A 27581-nucleotide genomic window follows, 5' to 3' on the forward strand; every position below is an offset into this window, starting at 1 on the left:
TAGGTCGGCTGGTGTTTGGAACGGCCGACCTGCAACGACATTATCGGTGTAAAGTAGCGCAGAGTCGATAGCTCCGCGATGCAGCACCAAGTCTATGGGGTATTCATGATCTCAACACCGCAATGATTGACCTTGACTCCCTCGTCTCCAATTCTTTCCAGAATGCTGTAGTAGAAACGCCATAGGCACTGACAATAGAGTGAGGCCTGTTAAGAAGGTGAACGTCCATCCAGTTCCTAACTTCGAGATAATGGCGTCCAAAGCTGCCAAAGCTGCAGCTGCGAGAATGCAACGGAATAGATTGGCAGCCGCACTAGCTGTTGCAGGACGCACCGGATTGACATCTACAAGTAATGTACCGCAAGCCTGGGTTATTAGAACGCTTTTCTGATGCGCTGAATGACACACGTACGTTGAACACTCCCGTGATGGAGGCGCCGATGAAGAATTGCAGAACCAGCGGCACCGCAAAGTGCTAGAGAGGTTTTAGTACTATCGGATTTTAGCGACGTATGTGATGACTGTCTTACCGTACGCTTATCCAATGCCCATCCGTACCCGATAGTCATCACAGCAGCAACGCTCATGTAAAAGTATGTAGCCCGCAAGCGAGCCTTCTCGATAGGAAAGTCCAGAAGATCATCGCCGCGCGTCCGATCGATCGAGAAGCCCGAACTAGAAGCCACTCTACGATACTCCCAGTTCATTATATAACCTAGTCCTTATCAGCCAACAGTCTCTATGCATGTGCCACATAACTCATACCGCACGTGTAAGAAGCCAAAGCGCAACCAACTCCGAACGGAATGTATATTAAACCAGCATACAGTTCCTCGAAGCCGTAAATTGTTATGAAGAGAGTTGACAGTGATGCTTGAACACAGCAGTAAGTCATATAAAACAAGCCGTTGATTAGCATGATCAGTGCGTTCTCTTTCTGCCAGAGTGCTTTGAAGCAGGGCTTAAGACTGGGCATTCGTATCGGCTGAACACCGATCCCAGTCTCGGAGCTCGTTACTGACGACTTCTTTGAGTTGAGCTTCATTTGCTTTAGGTATGACTTGTTCAAAAGACGTGTAGGCATGATCGAACCGTTTCCGACGATCTTGCGAGCGGTTTCTGGGAGCGTAACGGTGAGTATCAAGAAGTTAACACTGGATAGTATTGCAAGGGTCCAGAAGATCCAAGGCCATCCGGCGTATTGGACGAGTATGCCACCCAAAACGGGACCGAGGCTGGGCGCTACATTTGGACTAGGTCATAGTAGTTAGGAAGACCGTCGCGTTCGTAATGTGATTGTAGCATACCCCAGTAGGACTGCTCCAATATACCCACCTCGCTCAGCAGGCGTAGCAATATCACTGACAACAGCGTATCCAAAAGAGATAGTACCTAGATTTTGCACACGTCAGCCATAATCCAACCCAAACATCCCAGAAACCCACCACTACTCCCCGCACTCTGCACCATCCTCAGCACAAGCAACGCGGGATAACTCCTCTGAACCGCCAACCCCACATTAGCAACCGTATACGTAAATATCGCAAACAGAAACAGCGGTCGACGGCCCATGGTATCAGCCATATCACCCAGTAGCGAAGGCACTACCCCCGATACAAGCATGTATGTCGTGATTGACAGATTGGCCATCGTGAGTGTGATACTCAGATCCTCGGCGATATTGAACAGTGCGGGATAGTAGATGAAGCTGCTGAGAGGGGAGAAGAGACCTGCGTATGCGACGAGGAAGACTATCCAGCGTTTTTCGCTACGGGTAAAGATGGAGTATGGTGGTGGGTCGGATGGTCGGTCTTGTTCGGGAGGGGGAGCGACGTCTGTAGCTTTTTCGCTCATACGGGGCGGTTCTGGTGTAGCAGCCATGATAATTGGGGTGGTAGACAGTCCCTACGATCAGAGAGGGTCGAGTGCTGGCCCTTGCCGAAAGGATGTACCGATTGGTGGCTATGCGCCGCAGTTGGTCGGTTGCCATCCTTCTGAACGACAAGCGAGTAAGTCATGTGACGAGATATATCTAGGTACATTGGCTATATCCAGGACTGTTCGTACGCAAACGAAATGTTGGGTGTTTGTGGCCGCACTGCCCTTCTCACATATCTTACCCGCACCGGTCTCACTGAGTATACGCTGCAAACGACCTTAACTCATCGTGCAAGGAACTTCGTTGCTTGTTTGTATACGTTCATGGCATTCGCTATACCCATATATAGCCATTCGCTGCTAAGCGTGACTTTTCATACTATCATGTATCGATCGTGATCCTTCATCCAACTCAGCTATCTATTAGTCCCGACAGTATGGTATCTCATGTCGAACACGCACAGTAACGAGAAATCCCACATGACCCCAACCCCTACGCAGCACTCTCCCTCAACCTCTGCTGCTCCTCCTCAGTAAGCTGTCCAAACTCCTCCGCAAAACCCTGCGTAGTCGCCGCGCGCTTGAAGAAATCAACCAAGAAACCCTGCGTCTCATCGTCGCGCTGACGGCCACCGCCTGGCTCTTCAGCAGCAAAAGCCATGAGCTGCTCTTTGCTAAAGCCACTGCCAAGGTCCATGAAAGGGTTCGCCTCGTCTTCCCATTCACCGTCATCAGATTCTTCTTCGGCGAGCTCAGCAGCTGCTTGTGCGTCGAGAGGTGCGCCGGACGCGGATTGGAGTTCGACGACGAGGACTTTGAGGATCTTGAGGGGAGCGGGTACTATGGTATACTTGTCAGGATCTGAATTCGTGTGTCAGTTTGTGGATGGGCGTAAGAGGAGTTTATCGCACTGGTTCGCGACAACGACACTACCGCCTACAAATTTGCTCCACAACATGACAATTATTGCGTTCAGTGGCAAAGACAGGGAGTTGGACGTGAAAAGAGAAGACTTACTAGCTTTGGCGCGACTCCTGGTCATGATGCGGCCATCGGTATTCGGTATCAAGTCACCCTGCACTTGGACCTGAGCAAGACGAGGGTCCTTCAAATCATACAGTTTTGAAAGAGCGATGACACTGCGAACTAAAGTCAGCAATTATGCACAGTCATCGAGCAAACATAAAAGGAGGAAGGGGGAGTTCAACTTATTCCGAACGATCTCAAGCCTTCCAACAGGCTTTCTCCGTTCGTAAGAGAACTGCTCGATTTCCGGAGAGGTTCGTACGTACTTTTGTCGGATCTCGTCGTAGCCGGCGAAGTTGATCGAGTTTTCGAGCCACTTGGCTAGCACAACCTGGAGGCCGTTTTGGCCCTCGATGTCCTGGCCAGCCAGGAAGTCTACCACCTCCGAAGCATGGTTCAAGCTTAGACGCGCGAATACGAGCGTCAGACTTTGGATGAACTGTGCTTGTGTTGCTTGGCCTAGACGGACAGCGACACTTCGTAGGAGTTGCTCTAGGTAAGGTCCAAGTCGTTCGTGGCCGGCCTTCTCTACTACCTCTGCGGCAAGCGCACCGACTTCACCAGCAGCATGGTCGCTGCATGAGGACAACAGACGTGAGACGATGATGAGAGTTACCTCAAGACCTGCTTTTCCGGTGTCATCCCGCCATTCGAAAAGCTGTTGGTGATCGTGCGAGATGATGTTCTTTACGGCAGTCGTAGCGGACTTCAGCAGCTCCTCATCGGCAGAGCCTAGCAGGACTCTCGTGAGCTTTGGCATAGTTGTAGCGACAAAGCCAGCGGGGAGCGGCTCTGGTCCATGCTCAGCCATGACAGCCAGAAGATCAGCAGCAAAGTTGCACAAAGCATTCTCCTCGGTCAAGCTTCCGACGTCAAAGGCGCCCATAAGTGATGGAAGCACCCTTGCGCACAGTTGAACGTATGCATCTCCGCCCATTCGCGCAATAGTCTCCGTCACCTCTTCGAAGGCCTCGGTGACTAGCATGGTGAGTTGGAAATTGTTAGCTTGATGACTAGCGATTCTGAACAGTGTGTCGAGACCGTTGTCTGTGATGCATATCCGCGTATCAATAAGTATGGCGTCTCGGAGTGTTTCGACCAGAGTGACCATAAGATCTTCACTGTCGCTGAGCTCTGACATGTCTTGCGCAGCCAGGTAATTGCTGATGGCCATGATGATAGGTGCTTGCATGGGCTGTGTGGTCGCAGGTGGGAGCGCTTGGAGATAGTGCTGCAGAGCGCGAATACATGACACTTGGACAACGTCGGACTCGTCAGATGGAATGGCCTGTAGAGATGCCTCGAGGAAGGATGTGCCGAGCTGTTGTAGAGCATCTCCAGCTGTCCTTGTCAAACTTCCAGCGACAAGGTAACCGCGTGCTCTCAGGAAAGCGTCGGGCTGCTGCATGGCATATCGGATGAAGTCCACATACCCGCTTGCAGCATCTGGACTGATCTGCTTGTCCACGTCCTGGAAATCGCTCAACAGTTGGTTCAGCACGTAAAGCGCAGCTTCTTTAGCTTTCCAGCTCTCTGACTCTGAGTAGAGCGCTCTCGTGTAGGTCAACAAGCCGTTGACAGTAGGCTCTTGCAGCCACTCGCCAAGCTTGATGACAAGGTCACCACAGGCTGTGCGGGGCGTGTAGTTCGCGGTTACGCTCGTCTCCTCGCTCAGGAATATGTTTACATCCACATCCCAGAGGCCCTCCTCTTCTGTAGTGATCTGCGCATAGGCCACAGCCAGCTTCATAACCTGGGTGACCCATGAGTTGTCGGGGGTCTGGTTTTGGAGTTCCTGTTCGAGTTGCGCGCGGACCGGGGGTGCGCGAAGACACGCCTGCATAAAGTCCAGCTCCTCTAGGATCAGGAAGTCTAGCGTGTAGGGCAGGCCGTCGGCATCTTCTAGCCTGCTTTGACGATCCTCCTTTATGTACATGAGAGAGTATGCGGGTTCCAACAGGGATAGCTCCTGCCAGGTTGCCTGGAATAGGACGATGCTTTGCGGCGAGAGGATAGCGGGGAAGACGGACCGTATGCGCATAAGGACCTGCGAGCTGTTAGTATCGGGAACACCTCGAATGAAGAAATTGAACAGGCTTGGAGACTACATCAAGATGAAAACATGCAAAGTGAGTGACCCAACGTCGATGTAGCCTCCAGGGTGTTCAGATCTTGACACGACCTACCTTGACTGACTGTAGCTTGAGCGCGATCTGTCCCTTGTAGAGCAGGGCATTGGGCGCATCCGAGTCCTCCTCGTCGATTGACGGCGGATCGGGTAGCCTGTTGTTGAGGACATTGACGAAGAAGGGAATCCACTCCTTGAGTATCTCATCCGCGAAGCTCTTCACCATAGTCTTGTGGTCCTCCAGCACCATCTCGAGAATGTCGAAGCAGCCATGGAAGACTTTCACAGCCAAGGCCCTCAGCGTCGGCTTTGTTTGCTCGCTGGTGGCCACATTGAACAGGACCTTGATCATCTGGGGCGCGACCTGGAAGAAGGTCGTCTCGTTGAAGCAGTCCTCCACCAGCTCGCCGAGGACCCTGAGAGCGCCATGTAGCTGGCCTTCGTTCGCATTCGGTATCAGTGCGAGGAGGTTGTCGAGGAGATCTGGCCATTCGATGGGATAGTCGGCGCTTGCGATCTTGCTCACGACGAGGCCAGCGGCGGCCTTGAGCTTGCGGTCGAGCCCGTCCTGGGTAGCGAGGTTGAGCAGCTGCTGCCGTAATACAGCCTTGTTCTCTTCCGAGACGAGCGCCTGCCCTTTCCACTCGTCGAGGCTGGAACTCCATCCCGCCAGCACAATGTTCTTCAGGTACAGGACGGCGGCCTGGCGGATGTTGAGCGGCACGCTGTCATGGCAGGCGATGCCAATGAGGCCGAGGGGGAGCTCCTGGTGGCCGTAGAGGGAGAGCAGCTGCTGCTCAGCGTGTTTGCGCGTGTCCTCCTGGGCGGTTTGGGTTGCTGATAGCAGCTGGACTAGTTGGTCCTCCATGGTCAACGTGGGGCATGCGCGTATAGAGCTAGTCGGCACGTCTAGCGCTCCCCAAAACGGCTGGCGAGGTAGAAGGATCGGGCGTTGACGCGTTTGTTGATGGGTGCTGCTGGGTGATTGAGCGCGAGGAAAAAGAACGCGCTCGGAGATGCGGGGCAACTCCGTGAATCTCTGGGTGGTGGGGTGGCTAAGCGGAGGCTATAGCTGAAGCAATAAGCCGCGACGATTGCATATAGGCAGCAGATGGGTATAGAGGTCAGAGACTAATACAGAAGTAAGCTGGAGTATGGCAGCGGGGCTATAACGAAGGGCGAGGTGGCCAATTGCCCGACAGGCGGTGACGACGATGCCTCTTCCCAGTTCCCGGTCGGTGGAAACGCGACTATTACCTACACCTTCGCCTCTCCCCGGCCCTCCCCTTGCTGCCACGTTGTTATCCTCAACAATGCCAGGGGCACTCGACACGGCATACGCACCACGTCTGCCCTACCGATCAGCAACCCTACCAGAGCCGTGACCGTTATCCATCGACACGCTAGCGGCTTTCACGCGACGAGACGCGTCTGCGTCATGACTACAATCCGCTACTCAAAGTGCACAACACTATCTCGTACCTGAGGCGCATACATACTCCGTCCACGAATAGAACAATCACACTCCTACTACCACACGTCACACACCCACCGCAACGATGCCAGCAACCTACCTCGAAACCCTCAACCACTTCACCACCTTCCTAACCGCCTACACGCACACGCTCCTCCACCACCGCGAAATCTACCCCACCACCTCCTTCGCCCGCTCCCGCTTCCACAACGCCGTCGTCTACCAATCGCGGCACCCCCTGGTCTGCGAATGGATCACCGACGCCATAACCGCCGTGCGCGAAGAGCTCCTCAAGGGCGTCGTTAACAAAATCGGCATCGTCATATTCACCTACGATGAGTACGACGAGGGCTCAGGCAGCGCCAAGATAATGGAACGCTACATGTTCGACGTGAGCGAGTTCCCTGTGGTGGAACGGCGGGATCGCATGTTGGATATTGGGTTTGAGGGAGGGCCTTTGCCGGCGGAGACGAAGGGGAAGGGAAAGCAAAAGGAAGAGGAGAAGGAAATAGAATATAACAATGATGGGACTGTAAAGAAGAAGAAGACGAAGCCGTTGGATACGGGTGTGGATGTCAATCTCAGCGAGCAGTTTCGCGCGGCGTTCCTGCAGCTGGAGATGCGGACGTCTAGGCTGGAGCCTCTGCCTGAGGGTTGCACTTTCAATATTAGTATGGAACTCAAGGATGAGGGCGATATCGATCCGCCGATTGGACACCCGCAGGTCTGGCAGCCGGTCCAGCCTAGTTTGCAGAAGACGGGGAGGGGTGCGCTGTTTAGGGATAGGGATGTGTTTGATGAGGAGGCGTTTGAGTTGGGGATAATAAGAGAGAAGGAAGGAAGGGATTTGGGTGGGGCCAAGGTTACGCCGATACGTAGTGTGCAGGCCGGTGTTTTCAGGTTTGAGAACTGGATAGAAGAGGGCAGGGCAAAGTTTGAGAGCCCAGAAGACAGTATACCATCGAGCTTCTCGAGTTTTTGACAGTAGATGGTTGAACAACTCGAATTTGATTACTACAATGCTCTACTGAGTATGGAATGTTCCCTGCCTCTGGTAAAGAGTCAATGCAAGCTGTTATATTTCGTGAAAGCGAGGTGTGCTACGAAGACGGAATTCAAGATATTCTCTAGATCAAAGATAAGTCGGCTTACTACATAGACCTTCAGAATTTCTATCGCGAGTAAGTTGCGTTTTATGGTCCCGCCTCAACGTAGATAGAGGCAGATACCTGGATCACCATGCCACCTCCATGCTATGCTATAGAATGAATCCCATCAAACGAAAACACGCTATCTGTGAGGAGCCTGGGGCGCCATACCACGACGCCGTCGCCTATCAGCTACCATCGCAGCTGCCGCTACCCGCCGAGCCTCAAGCAAAGCATCAAGATTTTGTTGCCCCACACCCAACCGCGCGCGCTCTGCTGCGATTCCATGTTGCCTAGCTGCCACGTTATGACGCATGGCTCTCGCGTCGTCATCGAGGGTTTGTCGCGCTGCAGCCAACCGCGCGCGCTCTGCCGCAAGCTCCTGCTGTCTAGCTCTTAAATTCTGACGCACGGCTATCTGCTGCTGATCCTGGCCAAGTCCAACATTGTCCAGGAAGCGGAAAGCCTCGCGAGCATCGCGCTGCCCCTGTTCGCCGTTGGCAATTCGATGAGGGCCGCCGAATTCCGGTCGGGCATTGCGTTGGCGAACCCGTTCATTAATCCGATCAACAACTCTATTGGCTTCGGGGAGGCGGGCTGGTTGGCCTGGTCCGTTGACTTGTCCCCTCCCGATGCCGAGTTGCGGGAGGGGGTTGGGTGGGAGCATGGCCCAGAGGGCATTGAACAACCGAGGTCTAGCAATATTGGTTAGGCGGATGAAAAAAGTGACACCTTGGACATGGCGCGATTATTGGGATCGGTCGATTGTATGGATGATATGGCTGCTGTGGAATGGCTCCGTAGAAACCCATAGGCTGAACGGGCTGAGCAGGATAGAGATGTTGATAGAATGGGAATGGTTGGACGGGGTATCCAAACGCAGGCATGGTAGGCATGGCAGGCATAGCTGGCATAGCTGGAAAGGCTGGAAAGACTGGCATAGCTGGCATGGCTGGCATGGCAGGAATGACTGGGTGAGGGTGGACGTACCGATCTGCTGGGGCGACATTTGCTGCTATTCCATTGAGGTGAGCCGGCGGCGCAGGTACTGGGGGCACCATGGGGGCTCGTCTGAGCTGCTCTCCAACCATGTGGTAAGGGAAGGCTTGCGCTTCTATGCCTGCTCGGCCTTTTCGTGCATCTTCTGCTTGCTTGACTCGATCTGAGACCTTGACCATCAAATCTGCATCTGACAGGCCTGGATTATCGACCCGGACTTTGGCCATGGCCTCATCGGCTGCGCGCTTGACCTCCTGTTCGTGGCGGTCTTCGACGTTTTCGTGTAGTGGACATTTGCCTACACGAGACTCGCCGAAGTGGTTGTAGTCTGTAACGTTCTTGGAGCAGACATAGCTAGGCTTTTTGTCAGCTGTTATCGGAATTTCTTAGGCTAGTAACTTACCATTGCACATTCCTACAGTGCGTGCATGTCATCTTGTTGCAGCCAAGTTCCTTGACGAAAGGATGTTTGCATTTGTTGCAGTGTCGTATCAAGGCTGCCGACATCGCTTCTTCGACAATGTGTCGCAGGGTAATTTGGCCATCCTTCTTAAATTCCTCGCAGCTGAGTGGGATGTGAGACTCCTTTTCGCAAAGGCGACAACTCGTCTTGCTGCATTTGGGGTTTTGACAGCGGAACTCTTTGTCAACCTCAACCGGTAGACATTCCATTTTGAAGTCGCAGAACGGGCACTCCGAGAGGAAGTCCAGACCCGCCGCTTCCAAGTCCTCTCTTTGTTGCATGTGCTCGAGTCGCTCGAATGTCTTGTCGCTCAGAACCTGTTGCAACTGTCGCCGGGTGAACGTTCCATTGCAGTCGTCCACTCCGAAACACTTGGGTCTGCATCGAGATTGACCCATCTGCGTCTCGATCTGTTGACGGGGACAGTCTACGCAGTAGAAGTGGGTAGTGTCTCCGTTGCAACTTATCATGCGGTTGAGAGGAACGTCGTTGAAGCAACACGCGCATTCACCCATTTCATTGTTCATTTGCGCTCGTTTTAAGTTGTCTTCTTCCGCCTTTTCCTCGTCTTTGACCTTTTGGCGTTTGGCTGTAACCTGTCAGTAGGGAGCAGATGAAGGAGACCACACGATCTTCGCTGTTCTGAGACACAGGGTTCGAGGTCCTCTATCGATCTCGTGGAAGATCATGGTCATGACATCCCACTTACCAGCTTCAGCCTCGCTCTTCTTCTTCGCTGCGTGCAACTCCTTGGGTATCTGACTGCCTTGCTCAATCAACTGGAGTTCAATACCGCGCTTGATGCGTGACTTGTTTATCTTCGAATATGTCCTGGCGATTTGTCCGTAGTTGCGCACTTGTTGTTCAATGACACCGTAAGCCTTGTAAAGAGTCTTCTGCTGTTTGAGAACGGTCGTGATATGCCGCACGGGTACAGTGAGGAATTCGTCTTTGAGTAGCTCTGTTCTGTGGAAAGTATCGTTAGTACCACGAATGAAAGGGTGGGAAGGTATAAAGACGACGCGAAGGCGTTGAAGGTGCGTAAGAAAAATGTAGCGGATGACTACAGAATTGTTGTTGCTGTTGCTGTTACTGCGCTGGCCCATAGGCGAAGTGCAATGTCAACGACAGTCGTTCCATGGTTCCAGGTGTAATGAAACCCTCGCTTCACGATCCACCTGGAATGATGGCTGCCAATCAACCCCGACTCTTGACGCTTTAAGACATCACTGAACCATAAAGTTTATAGGGCTGTGTCCATGAAGGAGTTGTACTTACGCGTCATGTTCATAACCGCCGATCTCGGGATCACGCTCGCCCTTCTCGTAGGTGCTCAACTCACCCTCGGCTTCGTTATCCCTCTTTCTCTTCTTATTCTTCGCGTCGTCTGACTCTTTTGGATATGGCTCGCCTTCCAATAACTCCGTGAGGAAATGCTCGCATTGTGCGCTTGTTCGTGTGGTGTCTGTCATCTTTTCTTGGATCAATTTGAGGACGTAATCGACCGAGATGTCCGGCAGCACGCTCACAACCATCTGCAAACAGGCAGCTTCGGTGACCAATGCGATGTCCTCACCCCAATCGGGAGCTCGTCCCTCTGGTGGTGGTCTGTCGTCTTCTGCCACGGCAGCGTCAGACGGCGGAACGTCAATGTCTGGAATGTCGGTCAAATCGATCACTTGACGGTCATTTGCCGGGAATTCTGCGCGGAACTCTGCGATAGGATCATCCAGATTCGGGAAGTCGAGAGCGAATTCTGCTGCAGATCGTGCGTCGAAGGCCTCCAATTCGTGTCTTGCGAGATCCTCGTCCTCCGTCTCACTATCGGAGAGCAGATCAATCACTTCATGATCGCGATAGATGCCAGTTGGAGCCATCGCAAGTGTCCTGTTGTTGTAGTCGTAAGGCTAGTTGACGGGTAAACCTCCACCTTGAAGGGTTGCTATCGGGTGTGCGTCTAGACCAAGTGATGTAGAGTTTCTTGGGTACCTTGAATGGGGAGAACCAAATAATAAACATTAATTTGTACCTAGCGGAGAACCTGGGGAAGGAGTGAGGGGCGATGGAACTGCAAACGCGTGTGGTGTTTACGTGATTCAGACCAGCTCAATTCACACGGACGTAGCCTTGTCGCTCACCCCACCAGTTTTCGGAGGAGGCCTCTCACCGACTGATAGGCACTAGCTGAAGGGAAGAAAAAGGAACAAGCGAAAGTATGAGAGTGACAGGTTTCACACTGCAGCGCAGCGGAGTGAGACCTGAGTGTTGCGGGTGCAGGCCGCTGGGAGATCGAGGAGCTATTGCGGCAAGCCCTGAGCCAGCGGAACGGGCAAGGGCACCAGCCAGGTAAGAGAGCAAAGGCAGTAGCTATGTGCCACAACAGCGCATGTCAATGAAAAGCCATTACAGTGCCGCCAGCGCTCAGCGAAACAAAAATGGCGTGTCGTCGTGAAAGGATGCTGCGCCGCTCTCAGGGCGGGAGATGGGCGTCTCGCCCAGATGATCGTGCAGTTCGCTCCAGGCCGGCCCCAGGGCTTCGCTAGCCCAACTGCCGCTAACCGCATCATCACGAGCCTACGCGCGCGTCGCACAGGACTGAGAAGAAGCAATGTCTGCGATCGGTCTTGGTGATGCTGCCAATGGATGCGCAAAGCTTTTGAGACCATGACATGCAAACTCCCGCCTTACTGCCTGGCCTCATGCAAGGCCCAAGCTACTCGCGAATCGGACAGGCGCACATGACCCGTGGGAAGCTGTGACATCCAACCTTCGCTTTGCCACGGCACACCTCGGGCCGCGAGCAGCATGATGTAGGCTCGGAATGCCTGGAGGACACATGGAGTCAGCTATAAGATCACTCGGAGCTCAAGGCGGAATGGGGCCACCAAAACGCGGGGCGCCCTTGACTAGACAAAGAACTACAGGTACCAACTTCCTCTTCTTCCTTAGCTATCCGCATCCTACAGCGAAAGCGACATAACTCGGACCCGCTATTTACTCTTTCCTGAGTCGTTACTACCACTTGATCTGGAAGACTGCAGCTGAGCAGGACCGAATCCACACCTGTCACGCCCTACGACAAGCGTAGTCGATAGCTGGATATAAGACCCTAGCTATCTTCGCCAAAGGCCAACCTATTAGATCAAGACTCAACATACATCTACCTTACATAAAATACTACAACATGGCCATCGCATCGATCCTCGAAAACCTCAAGGCTGGTGACTCTCCTGACCTAGAACTCGTTCACCCTACCGAAGCCGAAAAGCAGATACAGTTCAACGCAAACGCAAACGAATGGCGCGGTGCTCTTTCCAAACCTGCATACTTTCGACGCGAGGCCACACTTTCGCAAACAACCCTAACACGTGATGGCGGCATTTCATACTGGATCCTGGCTGACCCTGACAAAACTGTGTCAGAAGACCCTTGGAACCCAAATGCAGGCACCAAACTACCAAAAGGTACCCGACTACCACTAGCGAGCTGCGAAACAATCCGGAAGAAGGCGCTCGTATGGCAGAACGGAGAACTCAAGGAGGTCATTTGTCATGGAGTCGGCAGTGTATTCTGCCCAAAACCTCTCCGCGGAAAGAAGGGGGGCACCTCGTATGCGAGCAGGATGCTAACGGAGCTTGGGAAGAGTTTAAGAACATATCAGACAGAAGACGGCCAGGAGTCTCTGTTCTCAATCCTATACTCTGACATCGGGAGGGTTAGTAGCTCTGACACTCTATGACGATGTATTGCTAACAAAGACAGGAATACTACGCGAAATTCGGCTGGGAATCATTTACCTCGTCACATGTTTCCATCCCTGCGAGCACTTCTGAAGACACAAGCAACTTACCCACGGCCCGACCACTGTACGCGGACGATCTGGAGGAACTATGCAAGATCGACGAAGCCTCTCTCCGCCAGAGCCTAGAGTCGCGACCCAAGGACAGCAACACCGCAGTCGCAATACTACCTAACATCGAGACGATCCAGTGGCACCACGCGCGTGAAGAATTCGTGGGAAACGAGCTGCACGGCAAGAAGCCGGAGGTCAAAGGCGCGGTCGTCGGTACGGAGAAGGGCAAGCGCGTTTGGTGCTACTGGACCAGGATGTGGTACAACGAGAATCCAGCTGAAGCCAAGGGCAACACACTGCATATCCTGAGGCTAGTCATCGAGGACCATAGCTTTGAGGGCTCTTCGGGTAGCATGAACGGCGGATCTGAGAGCCATAGTCACGAAGCTGCTATTGCGGCGCTCATGGCGATGGCCCAGCAGGAGGCGCAGGAATGGAAGACGGAGAACGTGGAGATGTGGGCGCCTTCGCCGGCGGCACTGGCAGCTGCGAAGAAGCTGGACCCGACTGCGAAGCTCATCGTCAGGGATCAAGAGAGTATCGCAGCCTTGCAGTGGTTTCCAGAACACGACGGACCAGTTGCTGACAAGATTGACTGGGTCGCGAATGAGAAGTACGGGTGGTGTTGAGCGCGGAAGGCGCGATCCGGATTCGATAGATTTCCATGCATTGCTGCCACCGTCGAATAGCTCCGAAGGTCGTCAATGTGATGATGAGGGCGCAATTCGATCCCAACGTTGCAAACTGGAGCGGGAGGTTGTGAGATATCTTCCTCGACCAACTGGCAAGCCAGAAAGGACCAATGAAAATAAATAAAGCCTGTCAGATTGCCATCAACGTCCTGCTTTCCAGAGTGGCCGAAGCACACTGCCAGTCAGCTGAGATCATCGCCACATCCGCCGAAGCAGTTGTAAAGCCTCACTCTTGGACATCGAGGCTGATAGTCATCAACCAGGTTGGAGATTCTGTGGCTACTTAGAGTAACTCAGAGAAGGATGCATACTATTAGAAATGATTCTATGAAGTCTGCGCCGTTGTTAGTGGATTTTCAAAATGTAGGGGTAGGGCCAAAATACATGATCGAACTGCAGGTTGAATCTACTCGGCGCGGTGGCTTAAGTAGACACGATGGCTTGGCACGCGCTAGCGCCGCACAGACTGAAAGCGACATTTTCGAAGTTTTGTGGGGCGGCAGCCGAGAATTTGCCGCCGACGTTCTGCCGGCCCTGCTAGCTGGACTGCCGGAGTGCTGCCGACTGGCCGTGCGCAATCAAAGGACAATGGTTTCCTGAGCACAACATCATACACATCTCACTTTGTCAAGAAGTTCATGACCAGAAATCGAGTTAATACCTTCGGCAAAGCTTGTGAATCAGAAAGGACGAGATTCGTTACCGGCTGCTGTACAGAGCAATGCACGATATTTTCAAGGTTCAGAGATGCCCAGGTGTGCTGCGCTTCCATACCACTACACTCTCGCTGCTCTTCATTCAGTAGTAGCCAATTGCCGGACGTCGCCTCTCATCAATCAGCCTCACTGACCACATGTGGAACAGCAGTTCTCGTTATACCTCTGTGGAGTGGCGTCACCCGCTCTAAGATTACGAAGAAGCTGCTTCTAGCTGTCCACATTGCCTGCTATGAACTCTACCCCGGACGTAGACATTATGCGTTACTGTAATAGAGTATGATCACGAAACGCACTGTGTACCTCCAGGGCGTGTCATCGCCTGCATGTTTGCGAACACACGCTTCTATGTATACAGCAACCGCAGTATAGCCCGCATGTATCTGCGCCATTACTCCTACATTCAGCTCAAAGACTATGAAAAATCTGGCCGATATCCAGCGTGATGGATCGTCTAGCCCATCGGATCTGAACCTGAGCCCCACTCCAAGATGGACGGGACCTCTTCATGGACCGCGCACCAGGTTGACTTTTCCCTCATTTAACCAGTGCACCCTGAAGACTTCGCAGTACTTTACCTTTACCTGCATGACCTATAAAACGTATTGAGTTGCTCCTGGCTCCATCATGAGCGCAAAGATTGTAAAACATGAATCCAAGGTATACGTCCAGCTGGACACAGTTTTTCGAGATCTAGACAGCGGTTCGGCCATTTGAGGAGGTACATTTCTAAACTCTATGCAAGTCAGTGTAGCCGTGTGTCACTATCTAGATACGGCAGGGATGCAAATAATAAGTCGCGATAAGAGAACCTTGCTCTAGGACATGCGGAGCAGCCTGCAATGAAGTAGAGGCTCGAGGTATCCGATATATTTTTACTGACAGTTCCTCAATCTAAACGTACGCTGAGTTGAGCCAGGCTCTGCTCTAGTTAATCCTTCAAGACATGACAAGTCTATGTATGCGGCAAACATGTAGGCTGCTTTACACCTATTGAACGCCTCCTTCGCTCCCAGCGTGGTGTATAGGGCTTGCAACCGCCTTTACTACTGACACAGCTGGTACCGCGGGGCGCCACTTAGATTTCACCCAGTCGGCTTCAATGCCGCTGAGAGTCGGCTTCAATGCCACTGTGAGTCGGGACAAAGCCAACCGCTCAAGGAAACACAGGTTTACAGCCAGTTCCAACGAAGTGACGGACCTAAAACCGCCTTCGGGAAGTAAAGACGGATTGTCTTTGATGTGATTGTCTTTTGACATGATCGTCTTTGACATGAACATCTGGAGCGCATGTGCCAACAAGCAACTGCTCCTCCTTTGTCGGCTTAAATGCCGCTCAGGTGCTTTTCATCGGGTCTTCCAGCTTACTGGTGGCCTGGGGAAGAGATCCTTGTTGTAGTCTCCCGGGTCGCATATGAGCCGTCGTCCTTATGGCACAGTCTTCTTGTAGTCCCCTTGCTTCAGCGGGCCGGGCAAGATCTCATGAGTTGATATGGCCTGCGCCAAAGTCGAGGTCTCCAGCGTCGTGTGTGAGCCATCGTCCTTGTGCCAGACTCCTCTGTAGTCTCTCGCTATAGTCTCTCGGGTTGGATATGAGCCGCCATGCTTGCGCCAAAGTCCTCCTATAGCCTCCTCGCTTCGCTAGAGATCAAAAGACTTCGCGCATGATTTCAGTCCTGTTGTAGCTGCCTGGGTGTAGTATAAGCCGCTGTGCTTGCGCCTGCATCCTGCTGTAATCCCCTCGCTTGAATGGTCCGAGCAGGGTTTTGTAAGCTGTCGTAGCTTATTACGGACCTGCAGCTGCCTGGGTGGATTATGAGCCTGCGTGCTTGCGCCGAAGTGCGCCTGTAGTCCCCACGCCCGCAAACGTTGGGCAGCATCTCATAAGCTGTTGTAGCTGCCTGGGTGTAGTATAAGTCGTCATTCTTGCGTCTGGGTCTTGTTGTAGTCCTCTCGCTTGACTGGCTTGGGTAGGGTGTTGTAAGCTGCCGCAGCTTGTTCGGGTCCTGTTGTAGCTGCCTGGGTGCAGTATAAGCCGCCGTGCTTACTCCGGAGGTCTATTGTAATATCCTCGCCTGACCGAGCTAAGTAGGGGCTTGTACGTTGTCGCGACTTAGAGGTATAGTGCGTGGGTGCACTTGGTCGGATTCCCGGCGTGCGTCTTGTCGAGCAAACCTTCCTGTGCTGTTGTCGCTACCTAGGTAGCTCAAGAGGCCCGCTGCTATTCGCGCGATTCCCATCGTGTTCCGCTTGGGTTTCCGAGTCGGTCGAGCGATGTAATGTTCTAGTATGAACAGTGATCTGTTATTTCGCGTGTCGGCAGGTTGTAGGAGCGTAGTAGTGAAGAGATTGGCGTAGATGGAGGTGGAGATCGCGCTGTTTGATGGATTCGATGGTCATGGAGTCTGCACCAGAGTCATATTGTAACAACTTTGTGATGACTACATGGGTTTCGAGATGTGTCTGTCGTCACTTTACTCAGCCTTGAATTCTTCTATCGTCGAACGGCGTCACCTCGGATGGGTATTACGATAAGTACCTGGGTATGCGTGCACCTCAGGAAAACGAGCTTCACGTGAGCAAAGCATTAAAATTCGATCGGACTCCGTCCGAACAGCAATCAATCAACTTACAAATAGAACGCATCGTATACGTTGAGCCTTCGCCGATGGTGTCATTCGTTGGCGCCGACATCGCCATTGATACAGGCACAGCGCATGGCGGGGTTGGACTCGTGCGTGTGGCGGGGCAGCAGGACGAAAGCAATTGCATTCAATGAAACACAAATGCCTTCGCAGTGTGTTTCCGTTCGTAGACAATCGTCAACCAGGCTACGGCGACGCCAATGGTAATCATGCAGCGGCCTAGTCGACGCGTGCAGGCGATCCGGAATTTGACAGGGCGAGACGCGGTCCCTTGACTCAACTGCGATCCCGGAGTCATCACAACATTTTTCCCCACGGGGACCATTACTTCACATCGCTTTCGGGACATACACGACAGCCGTCACCAATTACACTTTTTTGCTTTGCATTTCGCTAGATCGTTGATTGGTATCACACATAATGTCCTCACACACAGCATCGCAGCGGTACCTGAGTACCCGAGGAGGATCCTATGACGTGAGAACGACCCGGCGAGGATGCGCTCAGACGGCTGCTAACAGGGCATAGTTCTCCTTCGAGGAAGTCGTGCTCAAGGGTCTCGCTTCAGACGGCGGCCTCTTCATCCCCGAGGAAATCCCCACGCTGCCCGACGACTGGGCGTCCAAGTGGAAGAACCTCTCCTTCGCAGACCTCGCCTTTGAGATCTTCTCCCTCTACATCTCCCCGTCCGAGATCCCGGCCGCAGACCTGAAGGACATCATCCACCGCAGCTACTCCACATTCCGCGCACAAGACGTCGTGCCCACCGTCACACTCGACAAGGAGAAGAACATACATCTGCTGGAATTGTTCCACGGCCCTACATTCGCCTTCAAGGATGTCGCGCTGCAATTCCTCGGCAACCTCTTCGAGTACTTCCTCGTGCGCAAGAACCAGGGCAAGACCGGACGCGATAGGGAGCATTTGACGGTCATTGGCGCGACAAGTGGTGACACTGGCTCAGCCGCCATCTACGGCCTGCGCGGAAAGAAGGATGTGTCGGTCTTCATCATGCACCCGCATGGCAAGGTCAGCCCGATCCAGGAGGCGCAGATGACGACCGTTATGGACGCCAACGTGCACAACTTGGCTGTAGACGGCACATTCGACGACTGCCAGGTACGTACCCTCTGCAGCAGCGGATGACACAATTAACACGCCCTAGGACTTCGTAAAAGCCCTCTTCGCAGACCCCGAGATCAACAAGACGCACCACCTTGCCGCCGTCAACTCGATCAACTGGGCCCGTATCCTCGCGCAGATTACCTACTTCTTCTACTCGTACTTCGACCTCATCAAGCAGGAGTCATTCCTCCCCGCCTCCACCGTCCGCTTCGTCGTGCCCACGGGCAACTTTGGCGACATCCTCGCCGGCTTTTTCGCGAAGCGCATGGGGCTGCCAGCCGAGAAGCTGGTCATCGCCACAAACGCGAACGACATTCTACACCGCTTCTGGGAAACCGGCAAGTACGAGAAGAACCCCGTACACGGAAAGCAGGCTGAGGGTGGTATCCCTGAGGATGGCGCCAAGGCGCATGAGAGTGGAGTCAAGGAGACGCTGAGCCCAGCCATGGACATCCTCGTCTCGTCCAACTTCGAGCGGTTGCTCTGGTTCCTGTCATACGACGTGTACAGCTCAAACTCAGACGCCGTATCGCAACGAAGGAGCCAGGCCGGCGACCACGTACGGAATTGGCTCAACGACCTGAAGACGAACGGCGGCTTCGCGGTCGACAAGCAGATCCTCGAAGCAGCACAGTCCGATTTCGCCTCATATCGCGTCAGCGACGAGGAGACCCTCGAGATGATCAAATACGTCTTCAACGCAGAGTCATCGAAGAGCTACGTCCTCGACCCACACTCTGCCATCGGTATCGCAGCAGCACTCCGCTCAGCTGAGGTGTCCAAGCCTCCATCCACACACCACATTGCGCTCGCAACAGCGCATCCAGCCAAATTCGCGAACGCGGTCGAACTCGCGCTGCCAGAGCAGAAGGAGTACTTCCAAGAAAAGGTACTGCCAGTTGAGTTCAAGGGTCTCGAGGACAAGCCGCGAAGAGTCAGCCATGTCAAGAGGTCAGAAGGCTGGCAAGGCGTACGCAAGGTCGTCATTGCAGAAGTAGAGGCAGAACGACAAGCTGCGGAAAGCGGTGCGCAGTAGAATGTGGTAGATGAGCTGGGTATAGACAGGCTTTGTTTACGCATCTTTGCATAGACCAGAAATGGCAGGTCGCCTGAAAATAGATCTCAATTATATTGTTTATTGCTCTGGACTAATCTCAACGGCGGATCTCCATGTTTGAAGTAAGCCCTCCCTCCCCTTTTCCGCAGCTTGTCGTTCTGCCTCTACTTCTGCAATGACGACCTTGCGTACGCCTTGCCAGCCTTCTGATGCTGAGCCTTTCCACACCAGCAAACCTTGTCTTGCAATGAGCATCATTGTTGTGTTATCCAGGCAGAACACTTCAACATCACTCCGCCTCCTCTCCTCCATCACCATCCCTCTCCCTAATCACTTCTGTCTCAAACCCCAACCCAGCCCTCCTCCTCACACTCCCAAAAACAGCACTACTATCACACCTCCTCCCCCTCTCCTCCCCATACGCCCTCGCCTCCTCCGCAGCCTCAAGATACATCTCTCCAATCCGCAGCCTCATCCCGTTCTCCCTCGCAAGACTAACCCCATGACCCACATCCTTGATCCCCAGCTCCAACCCCGAAGACGGCGCCTGGCCCTCCGGTGGAAAGTAACTTCCACTCGTTAGTCGTTTCGATACGCCATATGCGTAGCCACCGAAGTTTTCTCCAACCAGGGTTTCGAGGACGGTGGAGTCAAGGCCGGTTTTAGAAGCCAGCACGTGGGCTTCGCTGAGGAGAAGCATGAGACCTGCGGTTATGAAATTGCTTGTTGTTTTCAGCAGAAGTGCTTGGGATGGTTCTTCACCCACCCTAATGACCGCGCGCGCGATTACGTTTTCCAGGAAGGGCAGTATGGGGGTGATGGCAGATGGAGGTCCCGCGATGGCCATTAGCAGTCGTCCGGCTTGGGCGAGGGGCGTGGCGCCGAAGACGGGGGCGGCGATGTAGGATGCGCCTGTGGAAGTGAACTGCGCTGTTATGGCTGATGTGGTGGTGGGGTGGACGGTTGTTGTGTCGATTATGGTTTTTGTGGTTAGGGGGCCGCTGGAGAGGATGGTGGATGTGATGGTTTGGAGGGCTGTGTCGTCGCTTACCTTCGAGTTATCAGTTCGATATCTTTACGTTGGGTATTTGATGAAGAAAGACTCACGGAGATGAATATCACATCGCAGTTTTGAACCAAGTCTGCGATTGATGGGCAGGGCGTGCCTCCGATGTCTTTCAGGCTGTCACCTCGTGAGAGAGTTCGGTTCCAGTACTTCAGTGGTGGTAGACTGTGCTGTGAGAGATGTTTTTGAATGTTGGTTGCCATGGCTAGGCCCATTGATCCTAGACCTATCCATCCTAGTCGTAAAGGTTGTGTGGACATATTGAGCAAGTGTAAGAAGACGTTTTTTGAGATGGGTGGCAATACTGCTGATTTGAATGCTACAATTATCCCCAAGGTGAGGTGACTCAACTTACAGATGTAGGTATGCGTATACATGCACACGAATCGAGTATGCAGTACACTAGTGTGTGTTAGGCAAGCGGCTATCTGATATAAGCGGATATTCCAGGAAGACTGCGGTAGTGGATATAACTCCCAATCCTGCATCCTCTTAGTATATCAGAGTAACGGATACCTTGCGTAAGGCCAGTAGGACTAGAGCCACGAAATCGTCAGCTGTGTTGTATTGCACGCCGTTAGTCTAGCTTGAGACAAAAACTGGATACCGAATGATACCATTCCTTGTATTTTGTCAATAATGTAAATAATACAAGTGATGCATGGAGGACCCCAAACTCCTGGCCATGCTGATGATCGTAGATGGAAATGAACCAATCTCCAATAGTTCTGCTTATACATCTCGCGACCATACTGTGACGGTAATCCACCATATCCTACTCCTCTCGCATTCCTTTGATCCAAGCTGTCACTTTAGACGCCGAGCGCTGTAATAGCACGGTCTTCAGAGGCAACGAATCTCCAGAAGTCTACTCTTCGTCCTCATCATCGTCAACCACACGTCTCCGCTTCGTCCGGCTAACAACCACCTCATCGTCGTCGTCATCGTCGGCAGCAACACCACCCCGTGCTCGCTTGGGGCTCGCCGCAATACCCTCGTCTGGATCATCGTCGTCGTCCACGATCTCCGGCTCCTCGTCACTAGCGGCGATGAAGTCATCCTCCTCGTCGTAGTCGTCCTCGCGATTCCTTCTTGGGCCACCGTAGTCCTCGTCGTCACTCCAGTCACGCCGTAAGCCACCCTTCTGCGCGTTCTTCTTCCGAGCCGGGCGGTCTTCCAATCCGTCAATGTCGAGACCTCCTGAAGCGCGACCGCCAGTGCGGCCCATGGTGCGGTTTGCACGCTCTGCCTGGCGCGCTTCGTGCTTCTCGCGGGCGCGCAATTGTCTTTGCTTCTCCTTGAATGTAGCTTCCTCACGCTGTCGACGGAGCTCGGGGTCTTCGTCCACGTTGATGAAGGATATGGCTTGGTCGGCATCGTCTCGGCCCTTTGCTGCGACCTTGGCAAGGTCGTTTTGCAGCTTTTCCAGCGCGGCGTCTTTCGTGTTCGATGTAGGTACGACGTTGAGGGAGGCCGTGAGCTTGTTCGTGACGCGCATAACGTTCGCTTCCTCGTACGGCGCAACCAGGTATGTATAGCTCTCCTTCTTCGCGCTTGTCTTGCCATTCTTCTCGTCTCTGACAGCCGTTGGTGTGGGAATCTTGGGGTTGACTTGCGGCGGGGCTAGGGTGTTCGCATCGATGTCGTACTGGGTTGTAGGGTCGGTCGCAAGCTGAAGGGTTAGCGAGCCGTCTGACCACCTAAGAATCCGAGCATTGGACTGTAGGACGGCGTTGTTCGAGGGTGAGCGTCGCCATCTGACCGTGGTCATGGCGGTGTTGTAGGCGGAGAAGTGCTCAGACGCGGCGAGCTTGGAGTGGTGGTCTGTAGTCGGCGGCTGGAAGGTCTTGTGATCGAATGCTTTGTCTTCGAAGGATAAGAAGCGCGGGACTTTCAGAAGGTAAAGCTCGTTGTCGGTGGGCTCGGGAACGGGGTGTCGCGCCAGATCGGCGTCCATGTATGCAAATGTCTGTTGCTCGACCTCTTCCACAGCTTCTGGTGCCCTGACGCGATCTGCCCGTCCCTCATCGTCGCCTGAGTCGAGCTCTGCATCATCAAGCTTCCGGTGCTCACTAAACACGTCAGTCTGATACTGGTACTGGGTTCTTCGCGACCTACGCTGGCGCATCTTCACCTGCATCTCCGTCTCCGTCGCCAAACAGGTCATCTTCATCATCCTCGAGACCGTTGTCCTCCACAGTGTTTAGCGGCGTGCCATCGTCGGCATTCCCAGCAGGAGTTGCCTGGCCATTGACTTCTTCGTCGGAGAGCTGGCCCGCGTCGGACATGGTCGCGGTTGGTGGCTTTGCTGGCTTCCTGTTGGTATCGTATCCAGGGTGTTTGAAATAGAACGACGCGACCGTAGACCTAGAATTGCGAGTAAATTGACGAGATAGATGCGGTAAAGGTACGCGCACCGATTGATGGCCGCGATGAACAAAGTTGCGACCAGTAACCCATGAGAATCGCGCTATCCCAATCCAGCCTAGCGTATCGCCCCTTCTCGATGCAGCCCTTAGGAGAGTGGGCCCAAAAAGCGTGCCCGCTCGAGACGTATCACCAACATCCTCCCCCTCAATCCTCTTGCATACCTTCATAAGCCGGCCTCTCTAGGTGCATTGGACGTATCCGCCCCGTACCCCCCACACTAAATTCCACGAATCCGCAAATCATGGCCTCTTTTTTCGCAAACGTGTAAGTTGCTTGGCACATGCTCCCCTTCCTCAAATGCTCGCGCCTCCCACCCCCAGTCCACGGCCTGAAACATTCAGGCATTTGCTGCATGTCGTCTCACGATTTCACTTTCTGATATGCACCACTTTTCGGCATCTCCCTGCCGTCTTATTGTGTTATAACTTGCGTCCGTCGGAGCCTGAAGTTGTCTTTTCCTCATTCTAACAACTTCACCGATAGTCGCCAAGGATTGGCTGGTCGATCCAACAAGGGCCAACAGCAGCAGGGCAAAGGTGGCTCCGCGTCGCCAACCACTCCATACTCGGCTTCACCAACAAACCAACAACCTCCAGGCCAACCGCCTATGCCCCATTCTCCAGCTCTATCCTCTGCCATGTCGTTCGAAAGCCAAGGTGCTCCGTCGGACGGGTCCGTGCCGTCTGGCTCCCGCAGACCGCCTTTCTTCTTCCGCGAAGAGTACTCCAACTTGATCGTCAAGGGTAACTTTATGACTTTGGCTGCGAAGCCGAAGCTAGTCGAAGAGGGCGAATGGCTTGCACATCAAGGTACGTTTATACTTTTCAATGCCCCGATATCGCTAACCATGTGACCAGTTGTCGAGCAATACAGGCTACTCGAGCAAATGATTGAAATCATCAAGGTAACAGACGACCGGACAGGCAAGCCTGTCTGCAACCCAGATACCTGCCCTACCATGTCTGCCAGTGGCCACACATACACCTGGCTGGACAACAACAAGAAGCCCATCAAGATCCCCGCAATCCAGTACATCAACCTCGTACAAAAGTGGATCGTAGGCAAGATCAACGACCCCAACATCTTCCCCACAGACACGACAGCCATCTCTATCGGAGCATCAACCTACGCTTCAGGTTCCATGACACCAACCTCAACGCCACAGCCTCTCGGCCCAACCAGTTCCAATGCCTCAATGTCCCAACTCGCTGGGCGCGAGTGGCTCGGCAAGTCGTCTGGCTTCCCTGAGACTTTCGAGGGCGACATCAAGAGTATCTACCGCCAGATGATGCGATGCTATGCACACATCTACCATGGCCACTGGCTGGACCCGTTCTGGAACGTGAGTGCGTACAAGGAGCTCAACACGTGCTTCATCCATTTCATCAACGTCGGCAAGCTGTTCAACTTGATCGGCGATAAGGAAATCGAGCCCATGCAGCCGCTGGTCGACCTCTGGGCTGAGAAGGGATTGCTTCCGCCAATCACGGCAGCCAAGGAGGCAGGTGGGCAGCAGGCTGCACCCGCGTCTTGAGCGACAAGAGTATTCCACTTAAGTAACGAAATGGGCGCCATTTGACATGGAACACCACATCAGCAAGCTATCAACATTTATCGCCTTGCATGGGTAGCGTGAGGGGTCTGGGAGGGGATGATTGGCGTTCTGGCATGTATTACGATTTGCGCAATGTAGCCCTATATGTGAATAGAGCAATGAACGGTTCTGAACAGCTTCTCGAGTCACCACACACATGCAGTCAAGACAGCAGCTAGTAAGAAGAGACTCAAATTTGATAGTACCACGTAAAGTAACCAGAGAACTGATTTCCCAACGATCCCAGAAACGAAATGTCATAGTACTTCACACAAACTCCAATGGCGAAAAGAGAAGAGAAACCATGTGTCTCCGCTCCACCATCCGATCTGACATTTGACACCGATGCAAATACATTTCATGGGTCCGTGGTTTTGTAGAGATGCGTCATGGCTGGGCTCTGCCACAACGATGGGGCGTGCGTTCGTTATAAGAGGTCTGTGCTAGCAGACGGTTGGCATTTTCGTGACTCGCTATGTGACGGTTCGCGCTCGCCAAACTTAGTTGTGACCGGCCTTGCGGAGAGAGTTGCTCAACCACTCGAGACCCTCGTAGAGACCGTCACCGGAGGTAGCGCAAGTCGACTGGATGTACTGCAGGGGGTTAGCTGACAGGCGTTTGAAGCAGGGGGGACCCGGAACATACCCAGGCACGTTGTCGGAGGCTGTGAAGACCAAGCTTGTCGGTGATCTCAGCGGCGTTCATGGCGTTCTGACGCATTGTTAGTCGTTTGGACATTTGTGTTCACGGCTGTCAGAACCTACAGGCAAATCCTGCTTGTTGGCAAAGACAAGGAGGAGAGCGTCCCGCAGCTCGTCCTCGTTCAACATGCGCTGGAGCTCCTCACGCGCCTCAACAACACGGTCGCGATCGTTGCTGTCAACGACGAAGATGATACCCTGGGTGTTCTGGAAGTAATGCCTCCACAGAGGACGGATCTTGTCCTGACCGCCGACATCCCACACGGTGAACTGAATGTTCTTGTACTCGACGGTCTCGACGTTGAAACCTGTAGGTCGAAGGATCAGCGCATTGTTCTGATTGAGCTCATGCTGCACATCGCGACGTACCGATGGTGGGGATGGTGGTGACGATTTCACCGAGCTTGAGCTTGTAGAGAATGGTGGTCTTTCCGGCAGCGTCAAGACCGACCATGAGAATGCGCATCTCCTTCTTTCCCCATAGCTTATCGAACAGCTTCGAAAATGTGAGACCCATGATTGCGGTGGGTGTGTGTGGTAGTGTAGGGCGGGTGAGTTGGGAGGCGGTGTATAGACTCTCGAACCTGCGACACTAGTTGTCAGACGAGGGTTGAGGACAGCATCGTGGCCTTATCGGCTGGTATTGAGCACGGTGACGGGAGTCGCATGGCCGGCGCAGCCATGTTGAGCGCCCGTTGCGGAGTCGACTCGAGGCCACGAGGGCGCTGGCCAGACGCCGGCTACGGGTTGGGCAAAGCAAACGCAGAAAAAACAATGCAGCGGCGATTGACTTACGGACAGGTTCAAGAGAGTCGGTGGTATTCGGGGATGGGGCGGGTGGATGTGATGTACTCTAAACGATGCACAGGAAGGGCTGCGTTGAAGAGATGTGGTGGAAAGCGCGGCGAAGTCTGGGCACTGTTCGTAAGCTGGCAAGTGCCACAGACACGTGACAAGGGCGGCGATCGCTTATCGTCGTTTTGTTGAAGGAGTTGCGGTGAGAGGCTTCTTGCTTTCAGCTATTCCTTTACTTGGAACGCTTCTTATGATCGCTACTAAGAACTTGACACGTTTTGGCTCTCCTGAAGGCCGGATGTGGAACCCCAAGGCACCCATTTATGTTCGGTTGGGCGATCAGCTGCCCCGGGATTGCGTGAGCTCCAGGACCCACAGCTATCCGCACTACTGACTGGGCAACCGCTGTATACTGACGTCTGACCACGACGTGTAGTTCGTAGGATATTCTGGGTCGCATTGATCAATGCGCATGCGATTGTCTTTCAGGGTACCGAGGGACGCGAACCACCCAGAACACCTTGAAGTCCAGCAACGGGACGGTATGGTTCAACCACATCAGTAAGTCGAGGCACATCCTCCTGGTTTAGGCATCAGTACTTCCAAGAGAACAACATCACATCATCGAGTGGACACATGGTTATTGCAAGGCGGCATTGACATTGATGTCGTATCAGCTAATCTCGCCGTATCCTCGTCACTCGCATCCGTCTTCTGCTCCGGTCGTTCATCTAGCTTGTCGCTCGAGTATCTCGACTACCCTAACTACATCCGCGAACCTAGACCTCAATTGCCATGGCTCCAGCAGCCCGGATGATAGTACGGAAGCACAGCGAGACGCTTGCAATCCAGAGGCCGCTGCGAACAAGTGTAGGCGCCTGAGTCGAAGTGGTGATGTAGGCGGCAGTGTAGGCGACCCTGACAGCTAGGAACGAAGCGCTGAACGAAGCGAGCTCGCCCTGCGGCAGGCCAGCCATGTTACCGAGGATGACGGCGCCCATGAAGAGAGGAAGGTTCTGTTACTGTTAGTTCGACGGACGTTAGAACAAGAGTCGATCAAATCTCACCTCCATCCCGTTGGCATGACAGGCCTCCATACGTTCGTACTTGGCGTAGGTCTCGGCAGGCAGGCGCTTCTTGAGCTCGGCCTTCATGTCGTTGGAGCGCGGGCTTCGGTTGTCCCACTCGAGGAGATTGCCCCGAGTAGCGACACTCACAGCGAGAGCGTGAGGAAGGAACGAGACTGACCATCGAGAAACTAGGTTAAACTACCGATCGAATGTAATCTCTCACCGGACAGCTTGTACATACGGATGAGGTAGGCTGGGATCGCCAAGACCGAGGCGTTGTAGCCGTTGAGGAAGGAAGGCATGTTGTTCTTGCGAGCGTCTAGCTGTTGTTAAGGTGTCGTGTGTTGGTAGAGGAAGAAGGAAGCTCTGTTGTGAGCGAGGAGCTTTGTTCGTCTTGTGGGGCTGTATTCCGCGGTGACTGCCTTAAGAAGTCAGTACCCAGGTGAAGTGAGAGTGACTAGCACGGGTGCTCTTTCCTTGCGAGGACATGTTCTACGGCCCGGGGTGACACCGCTACGTGAATGTGGAAGTCGCGCAGTCACGGACAACAGCGCTACACCTCATGCAAGGAAAAGATTGAAAAGGCCCGCAGCCTACATTGACATAGAAACATGCAAATCAGATAACCTCAGGTCTACGCTCCAGGGTGTTCAGCTTTCTCCATGAATGAGCTGGCTAGGGCAAATCGTGGAGACATTGCACAGATAACCATGCTCAACCT

General features: G+C 53.5%; 10 protein-coding genes across 10 annotated transcripts; 4 read left to right on the top strand and 6 right to left on the bottom strand.

Moving 5' to 3' along the window:
• Window positions 1–2371: 2371 nt before the first annotated feature.
• Window positions 2372–5900, bottom strand: J4E88_003208 (uncharacterized protein; the record flags this gene model as incomplete). Its single annotated transcript, XM_049396861.1, has 4 exons — window positions 2372–2739; window positions 2896–3017; window positions 3171–4951; window positions 5091–5900. 4 exons carry the CDS (start codon window positions 5898–5900, stop codon window positions 2372–2374), a joined length of 3081 nt encoding a protein of 1026 aa, XP_049257203.1.
• Window positions 5901–6591: 691 nt separating this feature from the next.
• Window positions 6592–7488, top strand: J4E88_003209 (uncharacterized protein; the record flags this gene model as incomplete). Its single annotated transcript, XM_049396862.1, has 1 exon — window positions 6592–7488. One exon carries the CDS (start codon window positions 6592–6594, stop codon window positions 7486–7488), a length of 897 nt encoding a protein of 298 aa, XP_049257204.1.
• Window positions 7489–7796: 308 nt separating this feature from the next.
• J4E88_003210 (uncharacterized protein) lies at window positions 7797–10993 on the bottom strand (the record flags this gene model as incomplete). The annotated part of the gene is made up of 5 exons (XM_049396863.1): window positions 7797–8349; window positions 8645–9007; window positions 9057–9705; window positions 9826–10082; window positions 10395–10993. 5 exons carry the CDS (start codon window positions 10991–10993, stop codon window positions 7797–7799), a joined length of 2421 nt encoding a protein of 806 aa, XP_049257205.1.
• Window positions 10994–12300: 1307 nt separating this feature from the next.
• Window positions 12301–13598, top strand: J4E88_003211 (uncharacterized protein; the record flags this gene model as incomplete). Its single annotated transcript, XM_049396864.1, has 2 exons — window positions 12301–12831; window positions 12879–13598. The coding sequence occupies 2 exons, from the start codon at window positions 12301–12303 to the stop codon at window positions 13596–13598; spliced, it is 1251 nt and encodes a 416-aa protein (XP_049257206.1).
• Window positions 13599–17442: 3844 nt separating this feature from the next.
• Window positions 17443–19183, top strand: J4E88_003212 (uncharacterized protein; the record flags this gene model as incomplete). Its single annotated transcript, XM_049396865.1, has 3 exons — window positions 17443–17499; window positions 17551–18141; window positions 18188–19183. The coding sequence occupies 3 exons, from the start codon at window positions 17443–17445 to the stop codon at window positions 19181–19183; spliced, it is 1644 nt and encodes a 547-aa protein (XP_049257207.1).
• Window positions 19184–19493: 310 nt separating this feature from the next.
• Window positions 19494–20473, bottom strand: J4E88_003213 (uncharacterized protein; the record flags this gene model as incomplete). Its single annotated transcript, XM_049396866.1, has 2 exons — window positions 19494–20255; window positions 20312–20473. The coding sequence occupies 2 exons, from the start codon at window positions 20471–20473 to the stop codon at window positions 19494–19496; spliced, it is 924 nt and encodes a 307-aa protein (XP_049257208.1).
• Window positions 20474–21138: 665 nt separating this feature from the next.
• Window positions 21139–22558, bottom strand: J4E88_003214 (uncharacterized protein; the record flags this gene model as incomplete). The annotated part of the gene is made up of 2 exons (XM_049396867.1): window positions 21139–22342; window positions 22389–22558. 2 exons carry the CDS (start codon window positions 22556–22558, stop codon window positions 21139–21141), a joined length of 1374 nt encoding a protein of 457 aa, XP_049257209.1.
• Window positions 22559–23337: 779 nt separating this feature from the next.
• Window positions 23338–24234, top strand: J4E88_003215 (uncharacterized protein; the record flags this gene model as incomplete). The annotated part of the gene is made up of 2 exons (XM_049396868.1): window positions 23338–23509; window positions 23558–24234. The coding sequence occupies 2 exons, from the start codon at window positions 23338–23340 to the stop codon at window positions 24232–24234; spliced, it is 849 nt and encodes a 282-aa protein (XP_049257210.1).
• A 560-nt stretch (window positions 24235–24794) lies between these two features.
• Window positions 24795–25512, bottom strand: J4E88_003216 (uncharacterized protein; the record flags this gene model as incomplete). Its single annotated transcript, XM_049396869.1, has 4 exons — window positions 24795–24887; window positions 24940–25005; window positions 25059–25303; window positions 25365–25512. 4 exons carry the CDS (start codon window positions 25510–25512, stop codon window positions 24795–24797), a joined length of 552 nt encoding a protein of 183 aa, XP_049257211.1.
• A 1057-nt stretch (window positions 25513–26569) lies between these two features.
• On the bottom strand, window positions 26570–27162 carry J4E88_003217 (uncharacterized protein; the record flags this gene model as incomplete). The annotated part of the gene is made up of 3 exons (XM_049396870.1): window positions 26570–26806; window positions 26858–27033; window positions 27084–27162. The coding sequence occupies 3 exons, from the start codon at window positions 27160–27162 to the stop codon at window positions 26570–26572; spliced, it is 492 nt and encodes a 163-aa protein (XP_049257212.1).
• Between the last annotated feature and the right edge of the window lie 419 nt (window positions 27163–27581).

This window comes from Alternaria novae-zelandiae (assembly GCF_023758075.1).
Source record: "Alternaria novae-zelandiae strain BMP 2774 chromosome Unknown scaffold_5, whole genome shotgun sequence".
Taxonomy (NCBI): domain Eukaryota; kingdom Fungi; phylum Ascomycota; class Dothideomycetes; order Pleosporales; family Pleosporaceae; genus Alternaria; species Alternaria novae-zelandiae.